Genomic DNA, 18,662 nt, shown 5'->3' on the forward strand with positions numbered 1-18,662 from the left:
GTCTTGAACGAGACATCAAATCAAATTTCAACTATCATAAATGAACACACTTTTAATTCTAATTTCTATGAATTTTTTTTTGCTTCAAAAATATAAAAGAATTATGCTCGTAGAACCTTTAATTTTTTTCTATATTTTATAAAAAAAGAATTGCAAAAAACAAAGCTAGCATTAAAAAAGCAACTGATGTAACCTGAAATCCTGATAGAAGCTATTAGTTTGATGAGTGAAATCTGAGAGAGAGAGATGGCAATGGAGAGGTTTGGTCATAGAAGGACAGGGAAATAGCTCCAGGTTTAGCAAACCTGGAAAGCAACATCTCTCTTTGAAACTTCTGCAAGCACTTACTGAAAGTTGTTTACAAACTGAGTGATGAAAGAAAGTCCCTGTTATTAAAACAGTGATGCCCACTGGCTACAAACAAAAGTGATCATAAGCAGTATCATGGAAGAAAATGGAAACGAAACCAATACACCATGTAAATAGTCTTCTTGGCCTTATTGTTCTTCAACAGATATTACTAATATCCTTAATAAGAAGACTTTCAATATTCCAAATAGCCATTTCTAAGAGACAGCTAAACTCAGACTAGGGAAAAGTCCATGGACATGTTCTGTATACTCACAGAACAATCAAGTATACTAAGAATTAAATCTGTACCAACAAAGCACATTACCAAGGCAACTTCAACCCCTTCCAGCCACATGACATGGGAATCCCTATTGGCAAATGAAGCAATTTATATGAGGGCTTCAAGGATTCCTGTTTGCAAAAGATTAGAAAACCTTGGGAGAATACGAGGCTTTCAACAAACCTGCCATGAAGCTGTCATCTGATTTAACACTACTGAAAGAATTCCTATCTGTTTCAAGAGATCTACTGGTGATGTTTACCAATTTATTATCTTTATTTTCTACACACTTCTATCATTTTGTTGACAAAGATTTCATTATATTTATTTTTGAAGATTGTTATTAGCATTCTTTCTGTTGATGGAGCCTTCTCCGGGTCCCGTCAACAAAACAATGTCATTTGGCGGGACCCAGGGGAAGAGCCTTCTCTGTGGCGGCCCCGGCCCTCTAGAACCAACTCCCCCTGGAGATTAGAATTGCCCCCACCCTCCTCGCCTTTCGTAAGCTCCTTAAAACCTCTGCCGTCAGGCATGGGGGAACTGAGATATTCTTTCCCCCTAGGCCTTTACAATTTATGCATGGTATGTTTGTTTGTTTGTATGTATGTTTGGTTTTACAAATAAGGGTTTTTTAACTGTTTTAGTATTGGATTTCCATGCTGTTTTGTACTACTGTTGTTAGCCGCCCCGAGTCTACGGAGACGGGCGGCATACAAATCCAATTAATAATAATAATAATGATGATGATGATGATGATGATGATGATTCTAGACTTTCCATATGGAAGTGGCAGTCATATATATTTCCCTCATGAATGCATAAAGTTTCCAAATCATGGAATTATAGTTCCACTTTTTTTTGCATTGATCATATTCTATAAGTGTTGAGTCCAGTTTGGCTTAACCCTTTAAAAACGATAGGAATCTAGAAACTAGCCTATAAAGCAGTGTTTTTCAACCAGTGTGCCGTGGCACACTAGTGTGCCGCGAGACATGGTCAGGTGTGCCGCGAAGCTCAGAGAGAGAAAGAAAGCAAGAGAGAGAGAGAAAAAAAGAGAAAGAAAAAAAGCAAGAGAGAGAGAGAAAGAAAGCAAGGGAGAGAAAGAGTGAGTGAGCGAGAAAGAGAACAAGAGAGAGAGAAAGAAAGCGAGAGAGAGAAAGAGAACAAGAGAAAGCAAGAGAGAGAGCAAGAGAGAGAAAGAAAGAGAGGGAGGGAAGGAGAGAGAGAGAAAGACATAGAGGGAGGGAAGGAGGGAGAGAAAGAGAGAAAAAAACAGAGGAAGGAAGAGAAAGAAAGAGGGATGAAGAGAGAGAAAGAAAGAGGAATGAAGGGAGAGAGAATTTTTTGTCCAAACTTTTTTTAGCCCCCCCCCCCCGCCCCGCTCAACGTGCCCCAGGGTTTCGTAAATGTAAAAAATGTGCCCTGGCTCAAAAAAGGTTGAAAATCACTGCTATAAAGAGCAACCAAAGAAGCTGGGCTACTCCAGAGGCTGGGGACAGTGACAAAAAAGGCATGCTTTCACAGTCCTGAAGCATGATCTGAAAGAGCCGGGGTGGCACAGCACGTAGAGTGCTGTACTGCAGGCCACTGAAGCTGACTGTAGAAGATCTGCAAGTCAGCGGTTCAAATCTAATCACCGGCTCAAGGTTGACTCAGCCTTCCATCCTTCCGAGGTGGGTAAAATGAGGGCCCGGATTGTGGTGGCAATATGCTGGTTATGTTTAGAAGTGCTATTGCTAACATGTTGTAAGCCGCCCTGAGTCTAAGGAGAAGGGTGGCCTAAAAAAATCGAATAAATAAAATAAATAAAAATCAAGGGGATCTGAAATGCATCCATTCTACCAAAATGAACCAGGAGACAACTAGAGACATATTTATGTACTTTTAAATTACAAATTCCTTCTTCTATATCACTGTAACAAAACTTAAAAAACAAAAACAATATTAATGGCTATAGAGTCATATTGTTAGGCTGATAGAAACAGATACACAGAATACTGAATTGCTCACTTCTGCATAACAGAAATAAATATTATTTTTGGAGTATAATGCAATTTTCCTTTCAGTTTTTCCCTTGGAAAAAATCCAAACATCAACTATTTCATTAATATAATATTACAGATAATCTTCGATTTACCACGTCATTTAGTGACCATTCAAAGTTATTAGACACCTAATGGTGAGTTTCAAAATTTTTTGCTACCAGTTTGGTGGGCATGACTAGGTGGGGGGGCATGTGATTGAGTGAGCGTGGACAACTCGGCATCACTCATGCCCACTCAGTCACATGGCCCTCCCACCTACCGTGTTTCCCCGAAAGTAAGACAGTGTCTTACTTTCTTTTTATCCGCAAAAGCCCCACTATGTCTTACTTTCGGGGTATGTCTTATATTGTTAAAGGGGCACTGACAGCTAAAAAAAACTGTGTAAAATGTGGTTTTTTAGTGTATAATCATTTTACCTTCTGTGACGGGCGGGGGGGGAGGTTTCTTTGGAGTAGGGACGTGCCCGAGTAAATTTGCAGAGGCGGCAGTGACAAGTGCAGGGGACGGCGCGGCGACGTATGGAGAGGGGGACGGTGCGGACGTGGGCAGGAGGCGGCGCGCAGCTAGATGAGAGGGAGGCGGCAATACCCCCCGTGTTTCCCCGAAAGTAAGACATATGTCTTACTTTCGGGGTACGGCTTATATTAGCCGACCCCCCTGAAACCCCCGATACGTCTTACAATCGGGGGTGTCTTACTATCGGGGAAACAGGGTAGCTGCGCCCACAGAAAAAGGTAGGAAAAGTTTGGGAATTTCTACCTATCTACCCCCTGCCCTTCCTTCACAAGTCACCCCTGTTTCCCCTCTTTTAGCAGCCCTGGCAATAGCTTCTTTCCCCACCACCGCCTCTTTGTTCAGGCTGCTTACCTTCTGCAGCAGCTGGTCCAGAGCCTGGAAGGCAAGCTGCATTGGTTGCCGATCAGTTTCCGGTCACAATTCAAAGTGTTGGTCATCACCTATAAAGCCCTTCATGGCACCGGACCAGGGTATCTACGAGACCGCCTTCTGCCGCACGGATCCCAGCGACCGGTTAGGTCCCACAGAGTTGGTCTCCTCCGGGTCCCGTCAACTAAACAATGTCGTTTGGCAGGACCCAGAGGAAGAGCCTTGTCTGTGGTGGCTCCGACCCTCTGGAATCAGCTCCCTCCAGAGATTAGAACTGCCCCCACCCTCCTTGCCTTTCGTAAACTCCTTAAACCCCTCCTCTGTCGTCAAGCGTGGGGGAACTGAAACATCTCCCCCTGCCTATGTAGTTTCTGTGTATGATATGACTGTACAGTGATCCCCCGTTTATTGCGTCCCCAACCATTGCGAACAGGGTACTTCGCTATTTTTCAACCCGGAAGTCAAAAATACCATCTACGCATGCGTGCCGGGCACGCATGCGTAGATGGCAGCGGCTTCCCTGGGTCTTCCCCCTCTTGCTGGCGTCAGCAAGGAGTTTCCCCACCGCCCACGCAAACTCCTCGCTGCCGCTCGCCCGCCCTTCGCCTGCCCACGCCGTTCGCTCCCCCTCTTGCTGTCGGGAGGGCGAGAAGCCCTCCCCAGCACCCGCTCGCCCGCCCTTCGCCCTGGCGGAGAAATTCCAGCCCCCACCTGGTCCCGCCCGATCCTCCTCCCTGAGGCAGCTCGCCCTCCCATGGCCGCTTCCTCCACCCTCTATTGCAAGCCTCTCTCCTCCCATATTCTGCCCCCCTCCCAGCTTCCAAGCCGCATTCGCCTTCCTCCGCCACCACCAGCATCCAGCTCCCGGCCAAGCAGCCAGGAAAGCCGAGCCGGGCGTGGCGGGGAACATCGGCGCGGGAGGCAGGAGACGGCCGCCGTCACCGCCATACGCGGCTCGGCTTCCCTGGCTGCTGCTCCGGTCGCCCGATCGTCTCCTGCCTCCCGTGCCGATGTTCCCTGCCAAGCCTGGCTCGGATTCCCTGGCTGCTTGGCCGGGGGGGGGGGCTCGGCCGAAAGGAGCTGGAGACGCAGAGCTGAACACACCCCTTCATCCCCAAAGGCCGGCCTTTTTGTCTGGGAGGGAAGATGACGTGCCGGTGGCACAGGGGCGAGGGGCGGGAGGCAAATCGCTGCGTCTCCAGCCCCTTTTGGCCGAGGCCCCCCCCCTCCGGCCAAGCAGCCAGGGAAGCCGAACTGGGCTTGGCGGGGAACATCGGCACGGGAGGCAGCTTCTGCCGGACATGGGCAATGGGCGGGACAGAGAAGCGGGGAGAATCAGGAGGCTCCTTTGGCAGCTGGGGGCTGCCTGGCTTTGTTGTTTTGGCTGCAGCGGGTGCCAGGCAGCCTGCAGCCGCCAAAGGAACCTCCTGATTCTTCCCGCTTCTCTGTCCCGCCCATTGCCCGTGTCCGGCAGAAGCTGCTGCCTTATTGCTCTTTGCCGGCGGGATGCAAAGTGCTGGGGTGGGAGGGTGTCCTGACAGCCCCCCCACCCATATGCTTCGCCTCCCGCCGGGCAAGAGCGCTCGGGTGGCAACTTCTTCTAGATACGGGCGATGTCCACGCTCTCTCTCGGCGCTTTCGAGCCGAGTCCGTGAGCGAGTTCGCTCCCGGACTCGGCTCGAAGGCGGCGAGAGACAGCGCCAAGGAACGGGCCTGTCCACGCTCTCTCTCGGCGCTTTCGAGCCGAGTCCGTGAGCGAGTTCGCTCCCGGACTCGGCTCGAAGGCGGCGAGAGACAGCGCCAAGGAACGGGCCTGTCCACGCTCTCTCTCGGCGCTTTCGAGCCGAGTCCGTGAGCGAGTTCGCTCCCGGACTCGGCTCGAAGGCGGCGAGAGACAGCGCCAAGGAACGGGCCTGTCCACGCTCTCTCTCGGCGCTTTCGAGCCGAGTCCGTGAGCGAGTTCGCTCCCGGACTCGGCTCGAAGGCGGCGAGAGACAGCGCCAAGGAACGGGCCTGTCCACGCTCTCTCTCGGCGCTTTCGAGCCGAGTCCGTGAGCGAGTTCGCTCCCGGACTCGGCTCGAAGGCGGCGAGAGACAGCGCCAAGGAACGGGCCTGTCCACGCTCTCTCTCGGCGCTTTCGAGCCGAGTCCGTGAGCGAGTTCGCTCCCGGACTCGGCTCGAAGGCGGCGAGAGACAGCGCCAAGGAACGGGCCTGTCCACGCTCTCTCTCGGCGCTTTCGAGCCGAGTCCGTGAGCGAGTTCGCTCCCGGACTCGGCTCGAAAGCGCCGAGAGACAGCGCCCCCCGGACCCCCAACCCGGGTTTGGGGGGCTGCTAGGAAGCCCTCCATGCCGGCGGCAAACAGCCGCGCCGCCCCCAATCTTCGGCTCCTCGCTAGCGCTGTGGGAGTAAAAACACCATCTGCACATGCGCAGACGGTGTTTTTACTTCCGCATCGCTACTTCGCGAAAACCCGCTCGTTGCGGGGGCTCCTGGAACGGAACCCTCGCAACGAGCGGGGGATCACTGTATGTATGTTTTTAATATATTGGGGTTTGTTTTTTAGACTTTTTAAATGTATTATTGTTATTCTAGAGTCTAACTATTAGATTTGTCATTATATATTGTTTTTATCATTGCTGTAAGCCGCCCCGAGTCTACGGAGAGGGGCGGCATACAAATCTAATAAATAATAATAATAATAATAATAATAATAATAATAATAATAATAATAATAATAATAAAAGCTGACCTGAACTTTCAGCGGCTCCCAGCCAGCTGCTGCTGCTGGAAAATGGATGGCAAAGAAGCCTTCCAGCCACTATCTCTTTTGAGAGGTGCTTTGCTGCGGCAGCGGCTGGCTGCAGGCCACTGAAAAGTATCCAAGGTCACGGAAAAAGCTGCTGCCGTGACATCTCCACCATGTTCCTTGTGCATCCGATTGGACTTGCAGGATAATGGAATGCATGTGCACAAAGAACATGGTGGCAACGAATATGGTGGACAGGGCAAGTGAGCGGCGACCGGTTCAGCGTCCTTGGCCAAATTTCCACCAACGGTTCATACAAACTGGCTGAATAAAACCTCTGCAGGCATCCCTTCCCCAAAATAAATAGAGCCAAGGTGGCGCAGTGGGTAGTGTGCAATACTGTAGGCCACTAAAGCTGACTGCTATATCTGCAGGTCAGCAGTTCAAATCTCATCACCGGCTCAAGGTTGACTCAGCCTTCCATCCTTCCAAGGTAGGTAAAATGAGGACCCGAATTGTGGGGGCAATATGCTGGCTCTGTTAAAAAGTGCTATTGCTAACATGTTGTAAGCTGCCCTGAATCTACGGAGAAGGGTGGCATAAAAAATCAAATAAATAAAAGCTACTTACAACCTAGTTTTAAAATTATGGCTGCTGCAGTGCTCCTGCAGTCATTCACGCTTATAAGAGAATACAATGAAACTGCAGCAGCCCCCTTCCCAACCTATTTCTCCCACCAATAGGTTCACATAGGCCTTGGGCCTGCTTCCCACCAGATACTCAGGGAGCTTCAAGCTGGCTGCAATGTATCCAAATCTATCGCAACTTGCAGGCTTGGAGTTTTTCCCCACCCAGCCATTCACAGGAGCCTCAGACCTGCTCTAGGCATCCAGGACCTCCCCTACACAAGGCACTCCATGCTCTGCTTAGCAACAACATCAGGGAGAGCAGAGATGGGGTCATTAAGCAAAGTGATAATATGGGTGCCTTGCTTAATGACTATCACAACTTGCAATTGTCTACAGTCATAATTCAAGGACTTCCTGTAATGGCAACTTTCTATTATTCACTTGTTAATTTATTTAACGTATGGGGTTGTTACGTTAGTCCGGCTACAGCATTATTACAGCATTTAGTTCACACTGGTAGACTAACTCATCAAGCATAAACCTTGACTGCATTCAGTAATGTCATACAGGGCTTTTCCCACCATCAGTATCATGAAACGTTAGGCATCAGCTTTATTTGTGCTGCCATTCGAAGCAATTTGGCAGAAGCTGTGACAAATAATAGATGTTCACTGTCATGCAGTACTAGGACTCAAACTGGAGTACGGACTGTCTCCATTAAACCACTAGACCTCACATTAGCTAACAAAGCAAAGGAACTCTCAGTTTATCTGCCATGCTAATTAATTTGTTTGTTTGTTTGTTTGTTTGTTTGTTTGTTTGTTTGTTTGTTTGTTTGTTTGATTGATTGATTGATTGATTGATTGATTTTATGCCGCCCTTCTCCTTAGACTCAGGGAGGCTTACAACATGTTAGCAATAGCACTTTTTAACAGAGCCAGCATATTGCCCCCACAATCCGGGTCCTCATTTTACCCACCTTGGAAGGATGGAAGGCTGAGTCAACCTTGAGCCGGTGATGAGATTTGAACCACTGATCTGCAGATCTACAGTCAGCTTCAGTGGCCTGCAATACAGCACTCTACCTGCTGCGCCACTCCGGCTCTGTATTTAATTTAAATCTATGTAATTTAAATCTATTTTAAACTTCATAAAATGACTGTTTTCCTGTTAAATACTAGTGTATTATGAACCCCATACATTCACCTCAATGAATATATGTACCATAAGTAATAAAAGATCCAGAATGCACTACAGTAGTTGATTTGTTGTGTTTGTGTCTCCCAGAAGCACAATGGTGCAATGAAATTCAAATGCAATAATATTTATACACTCAAACAATTGCAACATTTTACCTTTTTCAGTGCTAGAGAAAATGGAGATGATTTTGTTCCTAGGCTTTCTCTCCTCTGGTACTGAAGGCAGAGGTTTCAAGCTATGATTAGCAGATAAAGGATCTTTCCCTCCTGAACTGAAGATAGTACTGCTCATCCGAACAGGTGGAGCTGGTGGTTTGTCTTCGAGCTCTCCGTTGTCAGACATAATGACTGGACAATACTCTGAAATTAAACAGCAAAAATTTTGTCATCATATTCCTTAGTCCATTTGAATGTTTATTCTTATCCCATATTAATTTTAACAAATTACTGAACAGACTTGATATTTATTACTATTGAATTTTATATCCCAATGCCACAATAGATAATTCAGCTTACTAATATTTTTATTGTTCAATATTATAAATAGAAAATGGATAATTCCATAAAACAGCAATTAACAGAAATATCCCATGTAAAAACAAAAGACGGCATTCTTACATTTTTCAGCTAAGCAAACAGAACTCAAGAAAGAGAAAGAGAAATGTTTTCAAAATCAGAAATGCAATGACTAGTGATTGAAGCATCATAAAAGCTCTCTAAATAAATGAATAAGCAAATACTGCAGAATATTTACATATTTACATCAGGAACAAGAGATCAATTCCATATGTAGATTGTTCTGAGTTCGGGTTTTGCCCCGTGTAACATTTTGAATGTCTATGCAACATTTCGGTGAAATCACATTCACCATCATCAGGCTGAAGTTGTTAGCTTCGTGCTGCTGTAAATATAGTTTATTTATATATGTATATATATTTACAGCAGCACGAAGCTTACAACTTCAGCCTGATGATGGTGAATGTGATTTCACCGAAACGTTGCATACACATTCAAAATATTACACGGGGCAAAACCCGAACTCAGAACAATCTACGTACATATGCTTTTCAGTTGATATATATATATCCAGTAAGGGAGTGGCTAGCTGGTGAGGCCAGAACAAGGCCGAAATGGTGCCATCCTAGTCTCCCTTAATTTTAAAATTTCAGCAAAAAACATGTGATACATACAGAATATAGTTGTCGGCCATGAATAAATTAACTGCCTTGAAATGGCCCTGGGTTGGGCCTAGAGGCAAAAAGGAACTGTGACGTTCCTTCAATATACCAGGGTGATCCGACATAAAAAATATATAGCCCCTCCCTGGTACAGAGCTGAAGGGATCAGGTCTGGTGGCTCAGCTGTTAATTCTCTGCCTTACAAGGCAGAAGCTGCCAGATCAAATCCCAGTAAGGGTGTGGCTAGCTGAATTTCTGGCGACGCTTCGACGAAATTTCCAAATCCTACACGGGAAGAAACCCGAATATACCAAGATCATCATACCTGTACCCGTGAAAATCTACGAAAACACACACACACACACACACACACACACACACACACATATATATATGTCACATGTATTTTTGCTGAATTTGAAAATTAAGGGAGACTAGCATAGATCTATTTTGGCCTTATTTTGGCCTCATCAGCTAGCCATACCCACTGGGACTTGAACCTGCAACCTTTGCCTTGTAAGGCAGAGAATTATACTCTAGGCTACAGTAAGTTTCTAATCCCTTCAGCTCTGCACCAGGGAAGGGTTACATATTTTTGTGTCGAATCACCCTGGTGTATTGAAGGAACATCACAGCTCATTATTTACCTCTCGGCCCAATTTTTGTATATATATAAACTGAAAAGCCCATCTTGCCGAAATCTAATAAACTAACAATTCATGCCTTCCTTATACTTGCTTTTAACATATGTGGAAAGGAGGCCTTTCAATTTAAAAAAAGATTAAGCCCATTTATCAATTTCATCCCTCACTAACCTTCAAATGAACAAGATTAAAGTCAGTTAATAGAGTTTGAAGTACATACAGTAAATGGCATTTTGGTTTCAATCTGAAAACCTTCTACAGTTCAAGTGACTGTTCAGCAATTTCAACTTTCGCCTTGCAGTCCCAATATCAGAAAGTGAAAAGTATCATTTCATTAAACTTATACAAAATATAAATTATTATAATAGGTACAGGTTGTCCTTGCTTATTGCCAATTTCTTCAGCAACTGTTCAAAATTGTAGCTTCAGCAGTTGCAGCTCTCATGCAGTCATATGAATGAAATTCAGGTCTATTCAGCCCACTCACATTTATAACAGCTTCCTGGCTGCTCCCCTACTTACTGATATCAGGTACCGCCATTACCCAGCCCTGCCCACTGCTACCTAGGTCAGTGTTTCCAACCTTGGCAACTTGAAGATATTTGGACTTCAACTCCCAGAATTCCCCAGCCAGCAAATGCTGGCTGGGGAATTCTGGGAGTTGAAGTCCAAATATCTTCAAGTTGCCAAGGTTGGGAAACACTGACCTAGTGTACTACTGTGTCACCTGGGACCTCTTCACATTACTTTCTTTCTGTTGCATTCCAGAAAGCCTCCATTCACACCTTGGCCAAGGTCCCTGTGAGCTAGCCAGGTCTTTCTTTGTCAAAGACCCAGCAAGAAGGGTCCTTCTTTTGTACTTGTGCAGCTAGGGCCTTTCTTCACGTTTACCTTGAAAAGGGCAGATGTGCAAAAGGCAGCCCCACCTGTATTGGCATGTAAGTAGGACCCGCTAGAAGAGTCCTTCTTTTACACAGGTGCTAAAGTTAGAGCCCTTCTTTCATGTGCCTGCCTTCCACAATATTATGAGGAGACTGCATGAAATTTTAACAAGAAGCGGGTACGTTCTCAGGAAGAAGGCCCTGCAGAATCAGAAGCTGCCTCATGAAAACCAGGCATGCCATAAATCAATATCTTAAGTCTACACTCAGCAAAATCCCAGGATTTTTCAGGGGAAGGCAGCCTTTTTCAGATTTAAGACTATGCTCAGCCTTGTAAATTATGCCAAGGCCGTAACTATTATGGTTATAGCCCATCTATTATTAAATTATGTCATTATCAATAATAATTAACTTTATGAAAATCTTAAACTAAGCACAGTGATTCTCTGAGTCAGCCCTAACTGTGTCTCCTTGTACCAGTTACAACTCTGTTGTAATGACAACAAAGCCTTCAGCCTTCAGTGCATTTCCATCAAGGAAATTCCAACTAAAGTTAGCATTCCAGAGGGGGAGAGTCCAGGAATCTAGGTAATGTTTGTTTCCAGACATTTCCAGTAGAAATTTTAAATTTTACAAAAAGACTAGTAACTATTTATTATTCTAGCTTCAAATGTGAATCATAGTAAACACCAAATAGGGGAAGAAGTATACAAATCAAATTGGAATGGTGGAGCTTGCTTGCTTTGAGGAGAATAATTCAAGATGACAATATCCACAATCTGCTTGTTATACCTTATTTGATTCATGACTTGTAGAAATTCTCTTGCTCCCCAAAGCTGTTTTCCTGTTGGTTTCTCTGGCCAAGTCTCCCCACATACAAACACAAACTTATAAAACTAGTGGTATTTATCTGTAGTGAGATTTTTATAAGGTATATTTTATAGATTTTTTTAAAAAAAATTAAAACATATTTTAAATAAAAAATCAACATACGATCAAAATGAAATCATTTTGATTCCTTATAAAGAAAAGCTGACCCCTTTGAATTGGTCCTTTCAAAGTTCAATAAGCAATATGGTTCCCAATTATAAATAACATTCACCTAACATTGGGCGTATCAATTTTAGTGAAAAAAAAGTTTATTAGATAAATAGCTCAGCACCACATACAATGTGGAAAAAATTTATGAAAATATTAAATGCAAAGATATTCCAGTTTAAAGTGTTGTTCATGTTGCATAATAAATATGAACCAAATATGGTGACATAACTTAATCCTATCTAAATATGATCAAGTTTATATAAATATACCTAAAATGAAATTTAATATATTTTCTATTACCATTTGCACCTCCAGGAAAGCCACAGCTCTTCCTCCAAGCAGTAGGCCTAGCATAACAGTGGAGCCTGATACATGTGTTTGGTATTTTGAGTTCTTTATTGAAACCTATGTTGTAGCATTTTGTAATGTTTAACTGTATTCTATGTTTTCTTATATTGGTCTTTAATTAAAGTACATTTTAAAATATATTGTGTGATAGATATCCAGAGTTACTTAAGATAAAAAACCAAACTAATTTTAATAATAATGTATTAGATTTGTATGCCGCCCCTATCCAAAGACTCGGGGCGGCTCACAACATAACAGTAGTATAGTACATTACAAATCTAATATTAAATTTAAAAAGTCATTTTTAAAAACTTTAATTTAAAATAATCCATATCATAAAATGACAACTATGCACTCGTACACACTCAACCCAGTTAATCATACTACAGAGGTCAGAGAGACAACGAAGGGGAAGGTAATCATCCCCACGCCTGGCAACAGAGGTGAGTCTTCAGCATCTTACGGAAGGCGAGGACGGTGGGGGATGTTCATATCTCTGGAGGGAGTTGATTCCAGAGGGCCAGGGAAGGCTCTTCCCCTGGGCCCCACCAACCGACATTGTTTAGTCGACGGGACCCGGAGAAGGCCAACTCTGTGGGACCTAATTGGTCACTGGGATTCGCGCAGCAGAAGGCTAGAAAACTAATTTTCTAAATAAATAAATGGCTCCTTGGAGGAGTGGATGATATATTAGCTATTTTACTATAAATGTTTTCTTCTCCTGATTTAGCAGAGGAAATTATAAAATTGCACAATCTAACTTGCCCTATCCTTATGTCAGATATTAATGAAAAGAAAATAAAGGCCTCAATTTCCTAAAAAAATTCTTTACCATAGCTAACATAGGAATAACCATACTTATTTGTTACTAGAATTACTTCAGATATACACTGTTGGTAACTCGCCTAAAATTGCTGTGTTGGTGAGATGGATGGCATATAAATTAAATAAATATACAAGCTCCTTATACTTCTGTATTTCAAAATATTCCTGACCTAGAAAATTGGTGAAGGGAATGCCACCATCTATACAGCCTTAAGCTACTGGTGAAAAACCAAGACAGAACTGTAAGGAATAAATACTTCTTTCAAATCATTGTAAGAATACATCTTACTTACATCTCTGTACTTTAGAGTCAAAGTGCTTCAGGGAGGTATAGACATATATAGCAGTCCTGTGAATAACTCCTTAAAGAAAATGCATTTTCTGGTTTCTCATGGAAGGCTAGAGTTCCGAGGAAAAGGACACTGGCTCACGCAAAGTGCTTTAGAATGATATTTCCTTAATTCAAATGAGTGTTTCCTGAGATCATGCGTAACTACCATACAATCTAGGAAAAGGCAAAGCTTACTAATGGATGCACACATCCTCATATCAAGAAAGCTGGAGACCATCAGTTCTAGTTCCACCTTAGGGATGAAAGCCAGCTGTGTGACTATGGGCTGCAAGCAAGCAAGCTCCGGAACCGCCTGCTACCGCACGAATCCCAGTGACCAATAAGGTCACACAGAGTTGGCCTTCTCGGGGTACCGTCGACTAAACAATGTCGTTTGGCGGGCCCCAGGGGAAGAGCCTTCTCTGTGGCGGTCCCAGCCCTCTGGAACCAACTCCCCCCCCCCGGAGATTAGAACTGCCCCCACCCTCCCTGTCTTTCGTAAACTACTCAAGACTCACTTATACCGCCAGGCATGGGGGAGTTGAGATATTCCTTCCCCCTAGGCCATTACAAGTTATGCATGGTATGTTTGTGTGTATGTTTGGTTTTATAATAAGGGTTTTTAGTTGTTTTATTATTGGATTGTTACATGCTGTTTTTATCATTGTTGTTAGCCGCCCCGAGTCTACAGAGAGGGGCGGCATACAAATCCAATAAATAAATAAATAATAAATAAATAAATAAGCCCCCTTTTCAGCTTTGGAATCAATACACTAAACATCCCTAATCCCACTACCTCTCATTTTAGGTAAAGTTTAAAATAAATTCAGCATTTAATGCAGTAAACAGGAAAAAAAGTTTCAGAAACCTGTTACAATACCATAAGTATTTTACTAATACTCACAAGCAGGAAATAAATTATCTGATAATTAATTAACTTAGTTTTCCTACTGAACATTGTTCTTATTGCGTGCCTTGGAATTGGGTCTTTTATTTTGATAAAATTACAGTTAAATCTAAAACCAAAGATTTTCTTGCTCATGTTTGAAAAGACAATATTTTTAGAAGGCCAAAGATAAATATGAGCTAGTTATAATGGCTCCAGACAGTAGATAATTAGTACTTAACCTAGGTACACTATCATAAAGCTGATGGCTTGTTATACAAGTGTTTCAAACAAAGGGAAACATTGCCTCCACATAGCAAAAAAAACAACCCATCAGAGCAATGGAAAAGGATAGTAATTCCACACCCTCACACATACATTGTTACTGCCAAAAAATCAAGAACATTCTTCAGGAAGAGTGCCAAGGTAAAGCTTTCAAACATGAGTGAGGCAAGGAACTACTTGCACTATAAAACATCAGATATATAAAGGAAGCTGTTTTTTCTCAGTGACTTGAAAAAGCTCCATCTATTCATTTACCAAGGTGCCACCACCACAAGAGAATTTCACTTTACAAAGTTTCTAAATATTATTCACAAAATTGACTTTATCTTAAGTATTTGGATCAAAGAAAACGATGTAAATAATCCATATGAAATCAAATCCTAATTTTTTTTTCTCCATTGATCAAACTTTGCTCATTATGCTCCATGTGCAATTAAATGTTACAGAACTATGTCAAATTCTAATTGGTGAAGCAGTACAGTGATCCCTCTATTATCGCGAGGGTTCCGTCCCAAGACCCCTCGCGATAATCAATTTTTCGCGATGTAGGGTTGCGGAAGTAAAAACACCATCTGCGCATGCGCGTCCTTTTTTTCTATGGCCGCGCATGCGTAGATGGTGGAGTTTGCGTTCCCCGCCGCCCACGCAAAGGGGAAACCCCGATTCGGCTCCTCGCTGCTGCTGCGCTACCGAGCAGATCAGCTGCTGGGCGGCCGAAGGAACCTTCCCTGGGTCTTCCCGGCCGCCCACGCAAAGGGGAAACCCCAGCTCCTCGCTGATGCCCGCCGCTCGCCCCGCCCGCCAGCAAGAGGGGGAAGACCCAGGGAAGGTTCCTTTGGCCGCCCAGCAGCTGATCTGCTCGGCACAGCAGCAGCGAGCAGACGAAGATCGGGGTTTCCCAGCCGCCCACGCAAAGGGGAAACCCCGGCTCCTCGCTGATGCCCCTGCTCGCCCGCCCGCCGCCCGCCAGCAAGAGGGGGAGAGATAGAGAAAGAGAGAGAAGGAAAGAAAGAGATGAGAGAGGGAGGAAGAAGCAAGATAGAGAAAGAGAGAGAGAAAGAAAGATGAGAAAGGAAGGAAGAGAGTGACGTCATCGGGTGGAAAAATCGCGATATAGCGTTTCGCGAAGATCGAGATCACGAAACTCGAGGGATCACTGTATATCAATTATTCCTTCCTGGAATTTGAAACTCCAATAAATGCTTCTCTCCTGACTCAGAGTCAATAAAAAGGTATTGTAAGCAAATTACAAAATCTGCTCTGGGTCTTTCTTCTAGGTACAGGTCAGAAATGAATGGCAAAAATGAATTTTAGATGAAGCTATTACCTCCTTTACTTAGAGTTCAGAGGCTTGTTATTTGGGAAATCTAAACATTGCAAAAAATATGGCTTTGCTTCTAACAGAATGGGTTGTTAGTAATTACATCTACCATCATCCAGGTGCAATTTAGAATGTAAAAAAGTGATCTACTGCAAGGATGAGAACTCATGGCTCTCCGCACATTGCTGAACTACAATTACTAATGGAGGATTCTGGGATACAGTTTAGTTATATCTGCCTGGTTTTGTATTCTGTTCCAAACAGATTCCTTAATTTCCAACAATTACCAATATAGTTTTGCACTAGAAAAACACCCCAAACACTGAATTAGCAAACACTGCATCATAGCACCTATGTATAGGGTTAGGTTCCCAGAAGGGTCTGGATACATGTATTTGTAGCTCAGGGTTGACATGAGCGGTCCTTGGTGCTCTCCGAGCTGGCTTGTTTTCTTGCAGGTGTTTCATTACCCAACTAGATAATATCACTGTGGGTAATGGAACGTGTGCAAAAAAGAAAGAAAGCAAACTCACAGAGCACCAAGGATCCCACGACTAATCGATTATAACTTTGTTTTGGATTTCTGTTTAAAGACACCTTATTTAATACATATTTCAGCATAAAATGTGACACCAAATGGACCACAAAAAGGGCACTTGTTTATAGTATTAGAGCTGAAGGAAGAAGGAAGAAGGAATCAAGGCAGCACCTTTTTCAACCGTGGCTAGAAACATGCATGTTGGGTGACAAAAAATTTTCACCTTTCCAGAAATGTGAAAATTGGGGTGGGGGTGTTAGAAATAAAGTTTAGCAAGGGAGCTAATTTGCAAAAATGGAATCCATCATTAATTAGTTAATTAATAATCAACATCAAGTACTTTACATTTTAATCAGTTCAACATTACTGTGTAGTATACTACTAGTTAAAAGCAAATAAATTATCCACACAGCACTTAATATTAGCTATTTTTAGGAGGAAGTACAACTGTGAAATAATTTTCTTGGTTTTGCTCATGGCCGTGGTTTCCTTTACTTTGAAATACTTGACGACAATTGATTAAAACAATTTAAATTACCGGTATGTTCTATTTAATTGCAAATAAAAGTAAATATATATGCATGATAATTTAGAGAAGTCCAATTTGCAACAATTAATTGTATATACTGTAGCTTGTATATTAGTTATTCCAAAGTAGGGTTCTTTCAAAAAAAATTAAATTAAAAAATGTTTAACTCTAATTTCCCCTTTATCTTCCACTATTGTTTGGCTACTATCTTTTGTCCGTGGACTTTAAAAAAATAGCCAGCATAAACTGTCAAATTGATTTGGACTTATATGCTACAACTATACTTATCTCTGGAAAGATGGCAACTAATAATGTCAGTTAGGCCTCATTTATTTATAAATATTATAAAATATTCAAAAATGTCATAATTGTTTATTATAATTCAGTTATTTAGTAAGAGGGAAGGCCACTTCACAAACAGCACCTCAGAACTGTTCTTACTGACTTCTTGATGTAATTGCAGAGACTACAAATAAAAGACAAGCCAACAATCGACAAATGATTTAACAACTATTTTTCCTATAATAACATGGGTTGTTAGGCTAAGAAAGAATGCCTCGCCCAAGTCAGCCAGAACTAGAACTAAGGGTTGTCGTGATTTCTAGATCAGCACTTTAACCCTCAAAAATCTTCAGTATCATGATTAGTTTCATTCTTTCTTTTGCAACATATATTTGGGGCAATTTGACGGTAATGCTTTCCTCTACAAAATACTTAATATATTCATCAGAGTCATTCAGCTCTTTTTGGGCTAGCTACAAAACCCTCAGAATGGAATACAAATGTTATGTTACCCAAAATTGCTGGCTTATGGCAATTAAATAACCCACTAAAGAAGAATGATGGAAAGGAATTTATTTATTAAATTAAATGTTGTCCATCTCATTATTCTGGATGAGATCATCCGATGGCTTAGGGTGAGGTATCATCAGTACGCTGATGATACCCAGATATACATCTCTACTGCATGCCAATTCAGTGAAGTGGTGGATGTGATGTGCCGGTGCCTGAAAGCTGTAAGGGTCTGGATGGGGGCCAACAGGCTATTCAATCTGTCCGTCCATTGCTCTGGAGGGAGAATCGCTGACCCCCTCAGATAGGGTCCGCAACTTGGGTGTCCTCCTGGATCCACAGCTGAGCCTTGATCTCCATCTCTCGAATGTGGCCAGGGGAACTTTCACCCAGTTTTGCCTGGTTTACCAGTTGCAGCCCTATTTGCACCAGGAGGCTCTATGCACAGTCACTGAGGCTCTCATCACCTCCTGTCTTGATTATTGCAATGCGTTCTACATGGGACTACCCTTGAAGAGTGTTTGGAGACTCCAAATGGTCCAGAATGTAGCCACGCGAACTGTCACGGGGGTACCTCAGTACGCCCATATAACACCTATGTTCCGTGAGCTGCCCTGGCTTCTAACTAGTCTCCCGGCACAATTCAAGGTGTTGGTTATTACCTATAAAACCCTACATGGCTCAGGACCAGACTATTTACAGGACCGTCTCTTGCCGCATACCTCCCAGAGACCAATAAGAGCTCACAGAGTAGGTGTCCTCCAGGTCCCATCAACTAAGCAATGCAGGGCGGGGGGGGGGAGCTGCGAGGGAGAGCCTTCTCTGTTGCTGCCCTGGCTCTATGGAATCAACTACTCCCCCCCTGTCCGTACTGCTCCCATCCTACTGGCCTTCCGCAAAGCCACTAAGACCTGACTTTGCCGGC

The 18,662-nt window shown here is 43.4% G+C and overlaps 1 protein-coding gene across 4 annotated transcripts in view; it reads right to left on the bottom strand.

Moving 5' to 3' along the window:
* PAK2 (p21 (RAC1) activated kinase 2) overlaps window positions 1-18,662 on the bottom strand; it is a 47,444-nt gene that overhangs the window by 24,649 nt on the left and 4,133 nt on the right. For all 4 annotated transcript variants that reach the window (XM_070753180.1, XM_070753182.1, XM_070753181.1 and 1 more), the window contains exon 2: window positions 8,295-8,498. In XM_070753180.1, coding sequence (XP_070609281.1) covers window positions 8,295-8,481 — 187 coding nt within the window. In that variant the 5' untranslated portion in view covers window positions 8,482-8,498. The remainder of the gene's footprint in view (window positions 1-8,294; window positions 8,499-18,662) is intronic.

The sequence above is a fragment of the Erythrolamprus reginae genome, chromosome 5 (assembly GCF_031021105.1).
Source record: "Erythrolamprus reginae isolate rEryReg1 chromosome 5, rEryReg1.hap1, whole genome shotgun sequence".
Classification (NCBI taxonomy): Eukaryota; Metazoa; Chordata; class Lepidosauria; order Squamata; family Dipsadidae; genus Erythrolamprus; species Erythrolamprus reginae.